The following is a 17,921-nucleotide window of genomic DNA, read 5'->3' as shown; positions in this document are numbered from 1 at the left end:
ATTTGGGGAGGTTCTAGATTTGGGGAGGTGGGAGATAGAATGTGAGAGATAACCAAGTCAATGGTATTTTCATGCATAAATATGCTGTTTAAATACTGTGTGTAATTGTAAGAGTACAGAAATTAACACTTAAGGTGCATAACATTTGGTTTTGTGTGTAAGTTTAATTTTGATTGGTTTATGATTAAGGTAAGCTGTCATTTCAGTGACACTCATGGGCAAGAAAATGTAAGACCATTGGAGGCCCCAACAGAAAAACAGCCGTGATGCTATTACTGAATGTATAAAGGTCCCCACAGAGTTTGGAAAATAAAGAAACTACACGATGCTAAGTTAACTTCTCATAGGACATTCTTTTGCTAACAATTATTTATTATTCTTTTTAATGCAGCTTTGTATGTCTTACTTTCATCTGACAATATGCTATATCTCCACCCTTATCTCTACTCTACACTTCTGGATCCTGTCTTTTCAGTTCTCTGATCTGCATGTACATATCACACAGACACACACACACACACACACACACACACACACACACACACAAACACACACACTTGCCACATCCACCAATATCATCCCTCTAAGGAGACAGATGTGTAAGATCAAACATCCCATCCATTTCCCACCTTTTGCCAATGATTTTAGTGATAGATTTTGTGAATAAGGAATCAGCTCATTCTTCACTCCGCTTGCCTCCTCTCTTAGATGATAATAAAATACAATTATACCTAAGAGAGGAAAAATTGAGGCTTAACTGAAGATTTTAAATCTTAAATTTGCAACAGAGATGGAGAACTAAAATGCTGTGAATAGCTGTTGAGAACCTTCCAGGTGTTTAGGAAAAGGCTAGTGTAAGATTTACTGGGCTTTTTCCTTTCATTCTGATGTGAATTTTGTAGGCAGGGGAGGACAAGGGGCTTTTCTAGACAAATCTTTTTTCTTTCCTCACCTGCCTTCTCTATGGCTCACAACTACTTTTAAATCATGGTCCATTAGCTCTTGAGAGATGTCTTTCTATAGTCTCTCACTGTAACACCACATTCTTGCCTGCATGTCCATTAGATATTCAGATTTGTTCTAATCTTTTCATCTGCTCTTCTACTGATAAGACATAATAATTGTCCTTGTACTTCTGTCTTTCTACTCTAGGCCAACATATGGGTCATTTATTCCTTACCATGGACATTATTATAATTTGTTGATTTAAAAGGTGTATATATTCATACCTGTGCCTCACTGATTTTTCTGAACACAAATATTCAAAACTAGAACTTGGAATGACTCAGTGGTTAAGAGTGCACACTGCCTTTGCAGAGGACTGTAGTTCATGCAACCACGTTAAATAGGTTACCTGTAACTTCAGTTCTAGTGGATCTTGGCCTCCAGAGACACTTACACCCACACAAATGTACAAGTGAACATGAGAGAGACAGAGACAGAGACAGAGAGACAGAGACAGACAGAGATAGAGAAAGAATGAGACAAAAAGACAGACACACCCATGTAATGTATATCTATGTCTCTTTAAGTAGCTTCTAAGCCTTCTCCCTTTGCAGTGTCTCACACTATAGTAAGCACCAATTGTATAACACTGCTTAGTTTTACAAACTAACCACCATACTCTGATCATTTTAAATTCTGTGTCTTGGGTAGCAGCAATGCCATTGTTAACTTGTGAACTCCCAAATGACAACTTTCACATTATCTTTATTTTTCTTTCGGAAAAAATAGAAATCAGCTTTTGATCATTTTGTTTCTACTTTTGATATTTTATTATCACCCGTTACTCTTTCAAAATCACCTTTTAATTAAAGTCCTCGCCATTCTTTTCATTAATGACTACTTATTTACTTACCTCTCTGGCTTTAAACTATCTCTAAATAATCTATTCTCCACCAGTTGAAAGCGGTGTTCAAGGGCAGGCAATATCAGCATCTCCTGAAAAGATATAAAGTTCAGCAACCTGAGCCACCATCTGAACCCTGGGAATAAAAACAGACTTTTGCCAACATATAACTATATATATAAAACTACACACACACACACACACACACACACACACACATGATTTTCCTTGTAGATGCTTGTGTCTAACAGTGAGAGTTGAGACGGAGAGTGACTAAGACACATGTGTCAGGGAATGCTGAGAAGGAAAAGAGTTTCAGATTGCTTCACTGCCAGTGTCTCTGTGCGATAAAAGTGCTATAAAAGCCTAATTGGCTTGGGTAATGTATTCTAGCATATTCTAAAAGCTGTGGTTTATTGTTTAAAGGTAATTGTGGCTCAGTAAGAGCAAAGTGTCTTTCTGACATGCCTGGGCTGGGAAGGACAGGTTAAATTTCTAGAAAAGAGTAGAGATAAATGGACTTTGGTCTTTGGGAATGAGGTAGTGCTGGATTTAAAAAGTAAATGTGTGGGCCAACCTCAGTTATTTTCTCACACCTGACTTTTATCATCCCAGTGTCAAAACTTTCCGTTCAGTGAGGCCAGCGCAGGAGAACTGGAGGCTTAGCTCAGTCTTATTTGGAAGAGTAGTTTGGGGACATCCAGCCATGGGCTAGACTGAGTGAAATTTCTCTCTCTCTAGAATGAAAAGAAGCAGATTTTCTCAGAGCTCAGAAAATGATTATTAAAGAGGCAGACACAGACAGTGGAGGAAGAGAAATAGAAAGGTCTCCAGAACAATTGTTTTTCCTAAGATACACATTCTCCATCCAATCCATGCTGCACAAAGGCCTCCTCTGACAGCAACTTCTCAGCTGCATGCCCAGTGCTCTTTCAGTTTCACTTTGTGTAGGCTGAACCTATCTTCCTCTTAATGATGATTCATGGTGCAATAAAGATAATGAGGGTTAACTGTCCTGTGGTCCACACCAAGACAGGATCTGAACCTGAGCCAAGCTTATTATGTGAAGCAGGTTAGAAACCAGTCCACAAGGCCTGGATGAAAGGGGCCAAGAAACAAAGCCAAACAAAAAACTCAAAACCCTATGGTTACAGTAGATAGGACCAGAATCTAACTTACTGTGGCATATGACATATATTATCCTCCAAAAGAGCCACAACAAAATTAGATCCAACATGATGTAGAATTCATTAAAACTAACAACAAAAGCAAAACCAGTCAACCAAAGAACAAACCTGTAATTAAAAATGCAGGAACCAAGAAAAATTTCTTTGCAGGCTGGAACTGGTCCATGTTATCTTATACAAGATGCTAATCCTCACACAGAACTGAGAAGAAACTGTTTAAAATGGCAAACCTCTTAGCAAATCTATTTTTCTATATTTGTTTTTATTGTTTTCCATTTGGTTGAAAAACCCATTGCTGGCTTTTGTATAATCTGAATTCTAGACAGTTACAAATTGCCTCACATACAACTGGCTGAAAAATTTTTTTCAGAGCCCTGGGGAATGTCTTTTCTTCCAAGAGGAACTTCATCTTATCACGTTCTACTTTTGCTGGGTCTGGCAAGTTCGCTGGTCATTGGCTGGGCGACAATGCAGCCACCTGGGATGATCTCAGATGGTCCATCCCCAGCATCCTTGAGTTTAATCTATTTGGCATCCCCCTGGTAAGCCTCATTCCCAACCTTGGTCCTTTGTTAATCTTTCTATTACCATTCTTTCAAGTGTCTGAAAGGCTAAAGAACATGTCTCATTGTCTATATTTTGGCAATTTCAATTTCTATGTGTACTGTAAGATGGCTCTAAAGACAAAATGATGTTTTAGCATTGGTGAGTCTTCCATACATCTCTGTTTCTAGGAGAGAATTACTGTGAATCAAATGTATAAGAAAAAAATTCAGTCAGGAGTGGGTCAGTGAATGTGTAAATGTGAGATCAGAGACTGAATTATGAGGAAGGGACCTCAACACAGCGTCCTACCTAGTCAGTTTGCCTAGTATATCTTATAATGAGCATCTTCTTGTTTCTCTCATTGGACTGGGGCTTGCTCGGGGACTTTCAGGTCTTTTAAGCATTCAATAGTATTAGTAAGAATTCTCTTTTCTTCCTTATATAATAATACAGATAAATATTTTGCCTTTCTAGTTATAATTTCTTTACATGTGTGTTCAGGTAGGAGCCAACATCTGTGGCTATAAAAACAATGTCACAGAAGAACTCTGCACAAGGTGGATGCAACTTGGAGCATTTTACCCACTATCCAGAAATCACAATGGTCCTGAATACAGGGTAAGTTCTTCCAATAGAAGTCAGAGGTTGTTCTTGGGTAATATCTGCTTATTTTCAAAGACCAGTTATAAAAACACTACTATATACTGTCCCTTGTTTCATAAGAGTAGATAAATTTTGAGGGACATGTCTAAAAGGCAGAGTATTCAGATGAAAAAAATGGGAAGGATGGATATTGATATGTTGAGTTGCTGTCAAAAGTGCATCCACAAAGAGGTGTAAAAACTTTTGGTATTTCTTCTATGCAGATGGGGTGCATGGTGTGGCACAGGCCTATAAATCCTAGCAGTCAACTAACAGAGGTGGAAGGTTTGCTGCAAGTTTTAGGTGTGGGATTCTGTAAACCTCACCCCTCAATTACCTGGCAGTAGCCAGGTATGCTCCGCCCCAGTGACCTGACACTATAAAAGGGGCTGTTTGCTTCCACCTCTCTCTCTCTCTCTCTCTCTCTCTCTCTCTCTCTCTCTCTCTCTCTCTGCCTCTACTACCCTCTTAACTCTCCCATGACCTGAATAAATTCTATTCTATTCTGGCTGGTCCCTCAGGGGGAAGGGATTCCCAACATGAACCCTCAGAGGCATCTCCCTTGCTGCACCTCCATGGGCCATATGCCCCCCACTCTCTTCATCCTTCCCCTAACATTGGTGCCGAAACCTGGGACGTCATCTTTTCACAACATTGGTGTCCCGTGACTTGTCCTTTCATTGGTGCCCAGTCATCTTTTTCTTTCATTAGGGCCAGTCTTCTTTGCATAAGAAGACCTGTTTTAAAACACAGCACATGTGAGGCTCTAGATTCAATACTACCACTATCACCTACAAAGTTTACGCTGCTCTAATCCCTTGTCATAACTTTGTAGAAGATGTGACACTGAGAGATCAATTTTATCTTAGTGTAAAATTGCTAAAATAACTTAATTATATTAATATATTAATCTGTATATCAATACTAATATTAATCTACGTGATGTAACGAAGATTGCTCATGAACAAGGGAGAAAGATTATAGAGAGGTATATCAATGATACAAAATGTTCTTTCATCTGTTATAACATTCTTCCTTTTCTGAATAATTTGAAAGACCATCCCTCCATTGCTTCCCATGATTAATTCTACCATTATCTTATCCTTTTTTATCTAAAATAATATTTTTAATGGGTAAGCCTACAGAAGTAGTTTAAAGTCTTTCTTAAGGTTTTTATAATGCAACAGCAACAAATAAAGTAACTTTGTTTTATTTTAATAAGATAAGCTTATTAATTGAAATATTTTAGACTGGGTTTAATAAACCCATTAAAGGGGCCTTGAAGCTTATAGATAAAATGCTTGCTGCACAAATATGACGATCCGACTAAGGAAGACCAGAACCTTAGTAAAAGCTGGGTAGGTATGACAGTGGTTTGTGATTGAAACATTTCAGAGACAGAGACAGGGAATCCCCAAAGTAAGCAGGCTAGATAAATTATCTTAAATCGTTGAGTTCAATTCAGCAAGAAATCCTGCCACAATAAATAAGTGTATTAAGGAAGATACTCAACATCAAGTTTGCACCTCCATACTTACACCAAACAACTGTGTGTGTGTGTGTGTGTGTGTGTGTGTGTGTGTGTGTGTGTGTGTTGGTTAGTTTTATGACATATTGGAAGATAAACCTCAATGGAGAAAAATATACCACCACCAGATTTGCCTATGGACAATATTTTGGTGCATTTTCTATTGATAACTGAAGTAGGATGTAAGAAGACCCAGATCACTATGGGTTCTACTACTCATAGGTCCTCGATGCTATAAGAAATGAAGTTGAGTGAGCCATGAGGAGCAAATAAGAGGTATTTATCCATAATCTCAGTTCCTTGAGGCATCAATTCCTGCCTCAAGATTCTTGTGTTCCTGCCTAAATTTCCTTTGAAATAGTCCATGAAGGACTATGACCTGGAAGTGTAAGCAAAATAAACCCTTTGCTCCCCAAGTTGCTGATGGTCATGGTGTTTTATCATTCCAATTAAAAATCCAAACTCAGACAGGTAATATATCCAGTTACATGAGAACATGTATACAACATACAAACACATTCAAATCTCTCTCATATATATATATATATATATATATATATATATATATATATATCAAAAATTAAAAAATAAACAGTAAGTTCATGATCATTTTAATTTTGGTTCTTTCCTTTGTGCAATGAAAGGTCTTTTCTGGGAGAATGAAGAGCCAATCTTCAAATTATTTTATTCTTAGGTTTCTTTATTCATGTGTGGTCTGGAAAGCTATGACCATTTCTGAAGGTGAGTTGGGACAGGGAATGCAGGCAGTGTTCACAAAGCCTGGCTTGTTAGGGCTCATGCAGATAAGAACACCCAGCTCACCAGGTGACTAGGGTAAAGGGCTAGTTATAATAAAGAATTATGCAAGCCCTTTTAAACTGAAAGTTGAGAAGTGAAATAAATGGGGATCATTGAACATATATTTTGTGTGATTCAATATATTCATAGCATTATTATTCAGCTAGTGTTCAGTCTAAGCTATTGGTGGTTAAACTATTTACACCCCACTTTTTTTTAACCAAACCTTCAAAACTCAACTTATACTTTTGGCCTACTTAAAGTTGTGTGTTAAATTTTTTGAATATATAATATATATTATAATATATGTATATAACCTCATAAAAATGAAATAACTAATGAAAACAAGATTTTACATCAGTTCAGTCTTATGATTTGTACTTAAGTTAATCATCAATCAATTAAGTAGAGCAGGATTCTTCAGGTTTACAAAATCTATCTCAGTGTTCCAGGTACCACAGCATCCAGTACAGCTCTGGATTTCCTCAGCTACAAGCTGGTTGATGGATGCCCCAAACTTATAATTTTTTGTTGTGTTTATTCCCAGTGTTTTTATGAACCTTACATTAGGGTCATAAAATGACTATATTTGGAAAGGAGTTCAGCCTCTTCTATAGAAAAGCAAAGGAATAGATTAACACATTTTCCCCTAAATTCAGTTTTTATCATGTGATACAGAATATGAAGTCAAATGTCACACACATGCACACACACACACACACACACACACACACACAAACACAAATATATACATTTCATATCTTCCAAACTACATAGAGATTGTACAAAATGAGTGCTTAGTACTATGGCAAATGCTTTAGGAAAATCAAGTCTCTCTGTTGAAGTGCTTTTTGTTTGCTTTTTGATAAAATTTGCACTAATCTGTCCTTATTATGTTTTTACATGTTGTATTAATATGGCAAGGTACATAAAAAGCCATTGTCTTTGAGATATGAAAAATGAAACTAATTGTAATGGTTAAAAGAGTTTCAGAGGAAAGTACACAAAAATAGCTTAAAAATGGCAAATTCACAGAAGTCCAGAGAAAAGAAACGGTTTGGATGTAGATCACAGTTAGTTAATGCAACAAGAGTAAATGGGCTTCTAAAAGTTGTAAAACTAAGTTTAAATCAAATGATTGCCGTTATTATCTCCAAAGTTAAATATAAGATGCCTCAGTTATATATTGGAGTGATTTTTAAGAGAGTAGATAAGTCTTCTTTGGCTTTTTTACATCCACTGAATCTCTTAAGGTATCTTCTTGTCACCCAGGACTGCCGTAGTCTGGTCTCAGAAGACTGAGTGGAGTGAAAACTGCTTCTTACTTGTGCATCACTGGAGAAGCCATGTTATCTTTGATTTTTTTTTAGCCATTAAACAAAGTAAACAACTACATTCTGAAAATATTTCATCCTTTTCCAAACCAAAGAGCATGACTGTGTTCATATGAGAAAACTGTACCATAATAGAAACATTCACTATTCGCTTCCATTTCCTTCTAGGACCAGGACCCTGCTGCCTTTGGTCCTAACTCTCTGCTATTGGAATCATCGAGACATTATTTGAACATCCGCTATACCTTACTGCCCTATCTCTACACCCTCTTCTACCGAGCTCATACCCTGGGAGAGACGGTGGCAAGACCCCTGGTACATGAGTGAGTTTCTAGACCAAGGTTTCCCTTTCAGATCACAAATTACCTTTACCTTGCTAGTATAACAAGGCCCATTAACACATGTGTTGGGTGGCTACTTCCTTTTGGAAATTGCATTCACATGACTCTGATGTGCTCTGTGTTTCATAGGTTCTATCAGGACCCAGCAACATGGGCTATACATGAACAGTTCTTATGGGGTCCCGGACTCCTCATCACACCTGTGTTATATGAAGTATGTTTGTAACTTGAATAATGGAATAGGATGTTACAGCTGTCCTCATAGTTTTATAGCTGAATAATCTACTATATTATGAGTATATATGATTGTTCTTAAGTATAAATATAAATTTGAACTATTATGAATGTTTGATTTGAAAAATATGAGTTCTTGGTTCCAATAGTGTTTCAACTAAAACAGTCCTATGTTGTAAATTTACCTTTAAATCTATACTCTTAGGCATGTGGCCATGCAATGCAATAGACTTTGAATGCCTTGGTATGTGTAGGTCTGTGTGTGTGAGCTGAGCATCTAGATATCTTTTTTTCTCCTGAAGGATTGGCTTAGGAAGACAAAATATGTGTGCAAAAGAGTGATGGGAGAAAGTGGAGTATAGGAAGATATGGCCATGGGCAAGGGTGAGAAGTGAGGTGTTGGGGAAAAATTTTATTATACTGATTATCTTTTTACAAACTATTGCTAAGATAGCAAACCAGAAATAAAAGATAGATAACAAAGGCTCTTTGAGCTGGTGGTGTCTCAGTTACATCTAATCAACAAGTGACTTTGCTCCTCTGTGGATATGGTTGGCTTAGTCTTCTCTGAGTTAATGGACATTGTAACTGAGAATAAAACTCTGCTTCTAGAAAAATGCATGAAAACAGAAATAAAATGAACATAATTTCTAGGTACAACATGACTTTGAATAAGCTTTTTGGCTTTTCTGGGTTCATGTGTTTTACTGGTATAACAGGAGGATCTCAAATGGCTCTTAGTTTCATTCAGATAGCCATGGACAATGGTGTAGAGGTGATCTTTAAGCTATAAAGGTGTGTGTGTGTGTGTGTGTGTGTGTGTGTGTGTGTGTGTGTTTGTGTGTGTGTGTGTGTGTGTTTGTGTGTGTGTGTTTGTGTGTGTGTGTGTGTGTGTGTGTGTATTAAAATTGCTTACTTACTTTATTTTCTTAGGGCCAGGACCAAGTGAAAGCCTATATCCCAGATGCCATCTGGTATGACTATGAGACAGTAAGTGAAGTGGTTTCTGGCAGAAAACAATTCTAAAACAGGCTTGGGAATTCATGGTAGGATAACACAAGGCTTCATAATCAGTTGATTGTAAGTAATGTTTTCAGCCACCTTAGTTCATTCAAGATGGTATAATAAAAACCTAAAAATCTTCACACTTTTTAATTTATTAACAACAGAACTTTATTGTCTACAGCCCTTGGAGGTTATAAAATCCAAGATCAATGTCTTCTCAACTTTACCAGTGGTAGATTCTCACTGAGCTTTCATGATTCAATCACTTGTCTGGAGAAATCATTTCTTAATACAATCACACATAGTATTAGGTTTCAACATATGAATTTTAGAGGGACATTAACACTCATGTCACTAAAGAAGCTATTTCTAATATCTGCAATAGGTTTATAGAATCTCACTGTCTCAATCTGACTGCTATGCTGGTAATTGGGACTAATCACTTTATTAACAGTTGTCTGTGAAAGCAGACCATTCAACTCAGTGTTGAAATCACCATTAAGTCAGTCAGCTTCCTGTTATTGAAACAAATATACAAGATAACAAGGTTATAAGGAGAAAGGTTCTCTATACTTTTGCTTTCAATTTCCAAAGCTCTATTCTTTGGTTCTATTGTTTTTGGCTGGTGGCAGTTTAGTGATGAAAGCATGAGAAGGAACAAAGTCTCAGGTGACAGACGGTATAAGAATGAGGTCATGTTAAATCACTAATAATCCAAGAGCTAAGAATATAGCCTTGTGGCAATTTTTGGTATTCAAAGATCATTATGCTTAATCTATACTCACCAAGAAAACTCTGACTGTTTCCATGTTACGTTCTGTCCTACATGTACTTTATGCTTATGGTGACTAGTGGGATTTTAATGCATCCTATAAAACCTCTAAAAGAATTAAGTACTGACAAAAATATTCACATAGTGTTATACCAAATTGCCTTTAAAAATCTGTATATGTATTCCTCTTTTATTTAAATTGTGTTGTAAGAGAGGAAAAAAAAGAAAGAGGTCAGGGCTTTACATTTCACACTAAACACACACCTCTAATAGCTAAATAGCTCATGCTGAGCCCCTTCCTTGAAGTTTCTAACAGCTCTCAATGGCACTGAATCTGGGACCAGGCCTCTAACACGTAAGACTGTGGGGGAAATCCAAGATGCAAACTATAGCACACAGGATGGTGAGGTAGACAAGGTGGATAGGTTGATGTCTCAGCTCCGTTCTCTACTATACATATACCTTGAAGGAAATCACCTCACTTTGAAGATCTCCATTTTCTTCTCTCTAAAATAAATTGATTGGACTAGAGGATCTGTAGTGTTTTTCCTGGCTGCAGTCTCCTATATGATCTGCTTTCGTTTGGTTGCTCAGGGACTGGCTGTCCAATGGAGGAAACAGTTTATAGACATGCCACTCTCACGTGACAGGATCGGACTTCATCTTCGAGGTGGCTACATATTTCCCACCCAGGAGCCAAACACAACCACAGAGGCCAGGTAAGCTTCAGTGTCTTCTCACTACTTTGAATCTCAGTAAAACTTTTTGGGGGAAACAAGCAAAAACCAAGAGCACATGGGCCAAATGAAATACTGCCACTCCCGGCAATCTTCTCCTTTCAAGGTTGGCCCCAAATTGTCTTCAGGGGGATAAACATAGTCTCACTTTTCATTTTTGTATTTTGGATTAAATCATATGGTAAGAACAGTCAAAATAATCTTCCTGAGAATTTCCCTATGGACAGACTTTATCTTAAGGTGTATCCCTAAATATATGAGAAGTATTCAGTAGGAGGCAGAGATCAATGTAGTGTGGAGTTTCATGGCTCAGATTCTGGAGAATTTGAGTTCAGACTCTGGTCTGATAGTATCCCACATGCGTTAACATTGGACAGTGTCTCTGTGTTCACATGTGTTACTGGTAAACAAGAGAAGATGATGGCCTGATCATTTAGCACCTTTGTGGGGCTTAAGTGAGTTAATATAAAGGACAGTATCAGGAGTGTACTCACAAGAGTACCTGCCACAGGGTCCAATCCGCACTGTTAAAATGGTCCCAAACCCACCTCACTACATCGTGTTCTTACTTTCTCTCTTTTCTACATTCTGCTACTTTTTCCACACTAGTCTTTTTACAAAATGCTAAAATCCACTTAATTTCTAGGATAGACTCTGGTGGATACAACCCTAGGCATCAAGGGGTAGATTCATTAAGGGGCAAATTCATTGGTTTCTGCCTTTCATCATTGTCTGAAACTTGGAATTGTTTTCCGCAGCCGGAAGAATCCCTTGGGACTCATCGTTGCCTTGGATTATAAGCGAGAAGCAAAGGGCCAACTGTACTGGGATGATGGCGTGTCTAAAGGTAGATTTGGCCATTGGCCATAGTGATGATTCTTTGTAAATTCATCACCAAATGCTTTGCAGTGAGACACCAAATCCATTATCACTGTTGTATATTTTAGCATCATAGAAAATTTTAATAGCTTGGAAAATTAAAACTCATTCTAAAAGCTGCATTATCTAAAAACAATGAGTTAAAATAGATTTCACAGGTAAGCCTTATGTGTTATTGACACGGACAAAGCAATAAATAGTATTGCATTTGATTCTTTACTGCATATCATCATACTGTTTTCCTTACTATTGAAAGAGATGTATAAAATGTAGGTCTTTTGTTTTGTGTTGTAAAATGTAACTACAACAGGCAACTTTTAGGATAAATAGAATTAGGGTTTATAAATATTTAATACTCATTATTACACTGCATGCCAATCACATAGAGATAAATGTACTATAAATATTGACCTTGACAAGATCACAGTCAAAGAAGATAGAGAACCGTATGGAACATTCAAATATTTTAAATGCTAACAAGGGGAGGCATAGAGTTCCATGAGACCTCAGAGAAAGTTGTCCATTGAGGTTCTACAGAGGCTGACAAAAGTGGCCTTTTGGTTGAGAAGACTATATGCAGAAGAATTCAAATAAGTAGGATGTGACTCCATTGTTTCACTGTTTCCCATAGTAACAGTACATTCACATCACTTTATCTCTTTCAGGCACAGTGTCTGAAAAGAAGTACATTCTCTATGATTTCTCTGTTACATCTGTAAGTACTGTGTTCATAGAACATAAATTTCATGTTTCCTAGTGTGATTTTTTTTTTTTAGGTTTTGGTGTTCTGTGTGTGTTTTCATTTCATTAAAATTCATGTCTAAGTCTGAAATTAGTACATTTGTTAAATGTAAGAAACATCTGCACTATTTTTCAGATTGGTTGTCTATTTTATATTTGTACCACTAATATATAAGTAATGTTTTTCCTACATAATTACTTTTGTTTGAACCTGTCAATTTTTTTCCCATTTTAGTCATTGTGTGTGGCTTCTTAACTTGTTTTATTATTTCTTCGATGTCTAATCATGAAAGTTTTGGACATGTCTACCTATTTTTTCATATTATGTTGGATGAAATATCACATGTCTATGTTCTAACTGGATGATTCTGGGCATTGGTTAACAGCTTAGTTTTAATGGCCTGTAAATATCTGTGATACCTATCCGCCACTAAAAATATGGTTTGGAAATACTTTCTTCTGTATGTTACCTTTTCTTCCTCTTAAAAACTTTCACAAAGCAAATAATTAAAATTAGGTATGCCGAATTTATTATTATTTTCTCTGTTGGATCTACCTGGCTTTAGAAGCTTAGTGTTTCTCGATGTTTATATTTTTTTATTTTTTAAAACTTTTATTATCTATATCTATTTTGTTATTTATGGGTGATTTTAGTCTAATTTGTATATGTTAACTCTTTGCCTATGTAGATCCAGATACCCCAGCACTTTTTGTATAAAGCTCCTTCCTCCACTATATTGCTTTTGAAATACTTTTAAACACCACTGGAGACTTTTTGTATGGAACTGTATTCTTTGTACTTAGCAAAATGAGCTACTTTTCCTCAAAGTAAGGTTCCATCTACTAGTGAGTTTAGCTCAGCTTTGCTACTTTTTAACTGTTTCTATAAACAAGTCATTTAATTTGTCTATGAATTAGAACCCTTATCTTTAAAAAAAATAGAGATTTCAATCTCATGGCTTTCCGAGTAACTCAAATGGGATAATATATGCAAGATACTTAGCATAGTGTCTGCCACTATTAAGCATTCATGAAATTTAGCTTTTATCATTAACAATAAAATAAAAATTAAAAACTACTGTGGAATGTATGTGTGTGTGTGTGTGTGTGTGTGTGTGTGTGTGTGTGCAACTTGGGTTTTGTGTGAGCTTAGATTACTTCGCTTTGTAACTGCTAAAACTTTCTATAAGGTGAAATTATATTTTCTGAGCAAATAAAATCAGCACCTGCCCTAGGGGTAGTTATTACCAACTTAGAAAAGAAAATCAACCTGAGAGACAAAACTAGAGAATAATGAAACATCTTGAATTTCAAGAGATGCTGAATGTGTACACACGATGTCTAAAATTACTTTCTCCCTCCTGCCCAGAATTATTTACAGGCAAAAATTATAAATAATAATTATGTGGATCCGAATGACATCGTGTTCACAGACATCAGAATCTTGGGGATGGACAAAGAACCAACTGATTGTAATGTTTTATTCAATAACAATATCATCCCCATTTCAAGCTGCAACTACAATGCTTCAGCAAATGTAAGAGATCACTCCATCTCCGGGATTTTGGCTGAAAGCCTTGTCCTGGGATTCTGATAGCTTTCCCTTCTTTACCTTTGTGAGTTTGGATCATCACAGAGGCAATTTTCTTCTTGGCACAGCCATCCTATCACAGGAGAAATGTGTGCATGCAAGTATGAATCCTTCTTTTTATTGTCATCGGGACTATAAAGAAGATAGCAAGAATTAGTGCCCAAAGAGAAGTTTCTCATGCTAATTTAAAACTGGATGAGATGGCTTATAAAATGGTAGAAATGAGGTTCTGGGGTATTGCCTTTTGTCCTTTGTTGAAGTTAGAACCATGCTTGAGATGCAGTTGTTGTTTTTCCTTGCAGTTGCTTTTAAGCTTTTTTCCATGCTCTCACATAAAATGTGAGAGAAAACAAGCTATATTCTTACTTAGTTACCATTGAATGATTCCTTTACTTGATGAACTCATATAGAGGGTTAAAGTTATTGGCTCTCTCATTTACTTCCTGAAAAATTTATTATTTCTTAGGTAAGATGTCTTCCACCAGCAAATACATATAGCACAGGATAGGAACTGATACTGGTTATTTTCTCTCCATCGTAAGATCTTAGGCATGCTATTAAATCTACATAATGGAGACAATCATAGTGCTCATAGCACTTGGTCTATGTACAGAATTAATGCACATAATGTGTAATATGATTGTCACACTACTTGGATTCTACTGATTACTGTCACCATTAGTCTTGTTAACAATCATCTTGACAAAAGGATAACAAGTTTAAATATTATAGCTTGCTGTGATCCACATTTCTAAAGTGCTCTGCATCATAAGCTTTTATGGTGGCTCCAAAATGTTATGAATCAAGTAAATTCCACATATTCTGAGGTGATATTGGAGAAAGAGCCTAGTCCTGACTTCTCTACCATCAGCCAAGGACAATATCTCCATAACTCCTAGTAGGCTGGTTTGTCACTGGAGTCTTCTTTTTTCCTAGATATTGATCATTAATAACCTCACAGGACTGAAACTGGGACAGGAATTCTCCATTGAGTGGAAACTGGTAGTCAGTGACCTGGAAAAATTTAACTGCTTTCCTGAGGATCCTGCAGTATCGGAGGAAAGCTGCAAGCAGCGAGGGTGCCTTTGGGAGGTAATGATACTAACCAGGAAGCTGGAAAAAATTATAGCAGGTAACTGGACACCTGAAAAGTACTTTGAAGAGGTTGAGTACTCGTTAGTCACTCCAAGACTGTGCTGATAAGCATTATGCAAACTCTATGTGATGGGTGATCGATATTTATTTCTCTCAGATACACTGTATCTAGAAACTTATTGCCATTCTAATAACTGCTTCAACTATGTCATTCTCCTGAGTGTGTGTTTGCATGTGTCTGAACTCTCCCTCCTCATAAATACACTAATCATATTGAATGAAAGCCCATCTTAATGACCTCATATTGACTTGATCATCTGCAAAGACATTATCTCTAACATGTCAAATACATACTACTAGGGCTTAAAACTTATCTTTTTGTGGGGAGCAATTCAACCCACTTTTTTGAGGTTTACTCTGTGTTAACTGGCTCCTTCAGTAATTAGAGGCTCAAAATTGTAGTGTAGAAGTTCAACAAAAATTCTTCTACTATTCCAGCATACAACTACTCCTGGAGTGCCTACCTGTTTCTATGACACCATCCCCCAGTATGCTGCCAGCAATATTCAGTACCAACCCACAGGCATTACCATGGACCTGACCCTCCTGGAAACCTCCACATCTGCCCGGGCAGCAGCAGCTCCAAGACTGGTCTCTGATCCTCTTTCCGGAAAGATCAGCTCTCTTAAACTGAGTGTGACTTACCATACAGAAAATATGCTGCAGGTCAAGGTAATCCTCACATTACAGTTGCTGACTCCCCCTTTTTTGCAATCCTTTTCTCATGTATTATATCCCCCTGACTGTAGTTTCCCCACCTTCCTACCCCCAGTCTCTCATTCACCTCCTGTCTCCTCCACATCTACTTCTCCTCCTCCTCCTCCTCCTCCTCCTCCTCCTCCTCCTCCTTCTCCTCCTCCTCGTTTGTGTCTCCTCAAAAGAGAACAGGCCTTTCATAGACATCATCCAAATATGACATAAAAAGTTACAATAACCCTAGGCACATAACCTCATATCAAGACTGGAAGATAAAGTGACCCAGTAGGAGAGAAAGGTCCCAAAGATGGCTAAAGAGTCAGAGACAGTCCTCCCCCTATTGTTAGGAGTACCACAAGAATGTTGTGTTCTTAATATGGATGTTTTTGGTTTAAGGCTCTGTACAAATGAGGTCACTGAAAGACTGTTAATGACCCAGCATGGAAGTACATGCCCTTAATCCCAATACTCAAAAAACAGAGATAGGTGGATCTCTATGGAGATTGGTCTATTGGTTTGAATAGCAAGTTTCAGGTCAGCCAAAGGTACACTGAGACTCTGTTACAGACAGACAGACAGACAATTAATGCAAATCGCTAACTTACGGAAGCAGAAGTTTTCAGAAGTCAAGGTCAGAAAGGACAGCTGGTAAGGATATGAACTTAGATCCAGCACAGTTTTGCATCTTCTGTTGTGATCAGTATTTCAGATCACACATGTCATTAAAACGCCATCCCATCTCCCGGAGAAACATGAGTCTGCTTGGTGGGAAATACACAGAAGAGACTCTAACTCACTTCCAGTAGTTTTATTAGTTTCTGTAGTGGGCACTGTTAACATGTATTAGCATCACTGCAAGATCCTGTTAAAACTCCCCCCACCCCTTTTTCGCCTTCTCAGATTTACAGTACCAGTAACAAAAGGTATGAGGTCCCAGTGCCTCTGAACATCCCTTCTTCACCGCTTGGCTCCTCTGAGAACTGCCTGTATGATGTAAGTGTTAAGACCAACCCATTTGGACTCCAAATTCAACGTAAAAGCTCCGGTACTGTGATGTAAGCTTTGTTTATTTGTTTCTAACCAAAGCAACTATAGATCTAATTACATTGATTTTAATTATTACAAGAAAACCCCTAATCCTGAGAAAATATATAATTATAAGCATGTTTGTTGACATGAATATGAATTTCTCTTGATTCTCTAGGTAATTTATTTTTCTATCAGTCATTAACTCTGAAAAATTAATGAAAGATTATTTTTTAAAAAATGATGTCATTTGATTTCAGAAAAAAAGAAAATATGCTGTTTATTGTAATTGCTAATGAGAGCAGAAAACTACTTAGTAAGCACAAAAGATTTCATAAGTCATGAGTCTGCTCTCAATTAAGCATCATTAAGAATAACTGAGGAACGAAGAGAGGAGCACAGAGAGAGGAATGGCTTCTTAGAGTTTTTGTTCTTATTCTTATAACAGACAACTTCTTTTGTATTATTAAGTATGCAAGGGTTGTCAGTAATTAACCATATCATCTACCAGGTCCATCCTACCATGGAGTGTCTGAATTTTGCCTGAGAAGAAGTTCTCTCCCCAGTAGAGATTGTCATTTCATGGGCATGTGTATATTTTCCTGTGTGGGGCTTTTGTTGATTTGACTATGTATCCATAAATATACTTCTCTCATCAGGAAATTCCTTGTAATCTCAAATGGTTGTTTAAAGAGTTTCAAATTTTTCTATCACACAGTAATTTTGGACCTCTTTCATAGGTTTCCACAAGCTGATATACCAGGCTTTAAGAACTGGTCATAGAAGGATAAATGAGACATGGTCAAAACGGACTCTTGCAAATCACAGAATATAAATGCAGATGTGGAAAATTTAAGCTT

General features: G+C 37.1%; 1 protein-coding gene across 1 annotated transcript in view; it reads left to right on the top strand.

Annotated features, from left to right (window-relative positions):
* Positions 1-17,921, top strand: part of MGAM (maltase-glucoamylase) — a gene marked incomplete at both ends in the record, with an annotated part of 194,548 nt that overhangs the window by 142,827 nt on the left and 33,800 nt on the right. The window contains 12 exons of the mRNA XM_080932402.1: positions 3,407-3,578; positions 4,084-4,200; positions 8,053-8,207; positions 8,355-8,439; positions 9,393-9,449; positions 10,831-10,955; positions 11,732-11,820; positions 12,518-12,567; positions 13,963-14,130; positions 15,121-15,276; positions 15,778-16,011; positions 16,936-17,090. Coding sequence (XP_080788528.1) covers positions 3,407-3,578; positions 4,084-4,200; positions 8,053-8,207; positions 8,355-8,439; positions 9,393-9,449; positions 10,831-10,955; positions 11,732-11,820; positions 12,518-12,567; positions 13,963-14,130; positions 15,121-15,276; positions 15,778-16,011; positions 16,936-17,090 — 1,563 coding nt within the window. The remainder of the gene's footprint in view (positions 1-3,406; positions 3,579-4,083; positions 4,201-8,052; positions 8,208-8,354; positions 8,440-9,392; positions 9,450-10,830; positions 10,956-11,731; positions 11,821-12,517; positions 12,568-13,962; positions 14,131-15,120; positions 15,277-15,777; positions 16,012-16,935; positions 17,091-17,921) is intronic.

This window comes from Micromys minutus (genome assembly GCF_963924665.1).
Source record: "Micromys minutus genome assembly, chromosome: 18".
NCBI lineage: Eukaryota > Metazoa > Chordata > Mammalia > Rodentia > Muridae > Micromys > Micromys minutus.
This window is presented reverse-complemented; position numbering and strand designations above follow the sequence as displayed.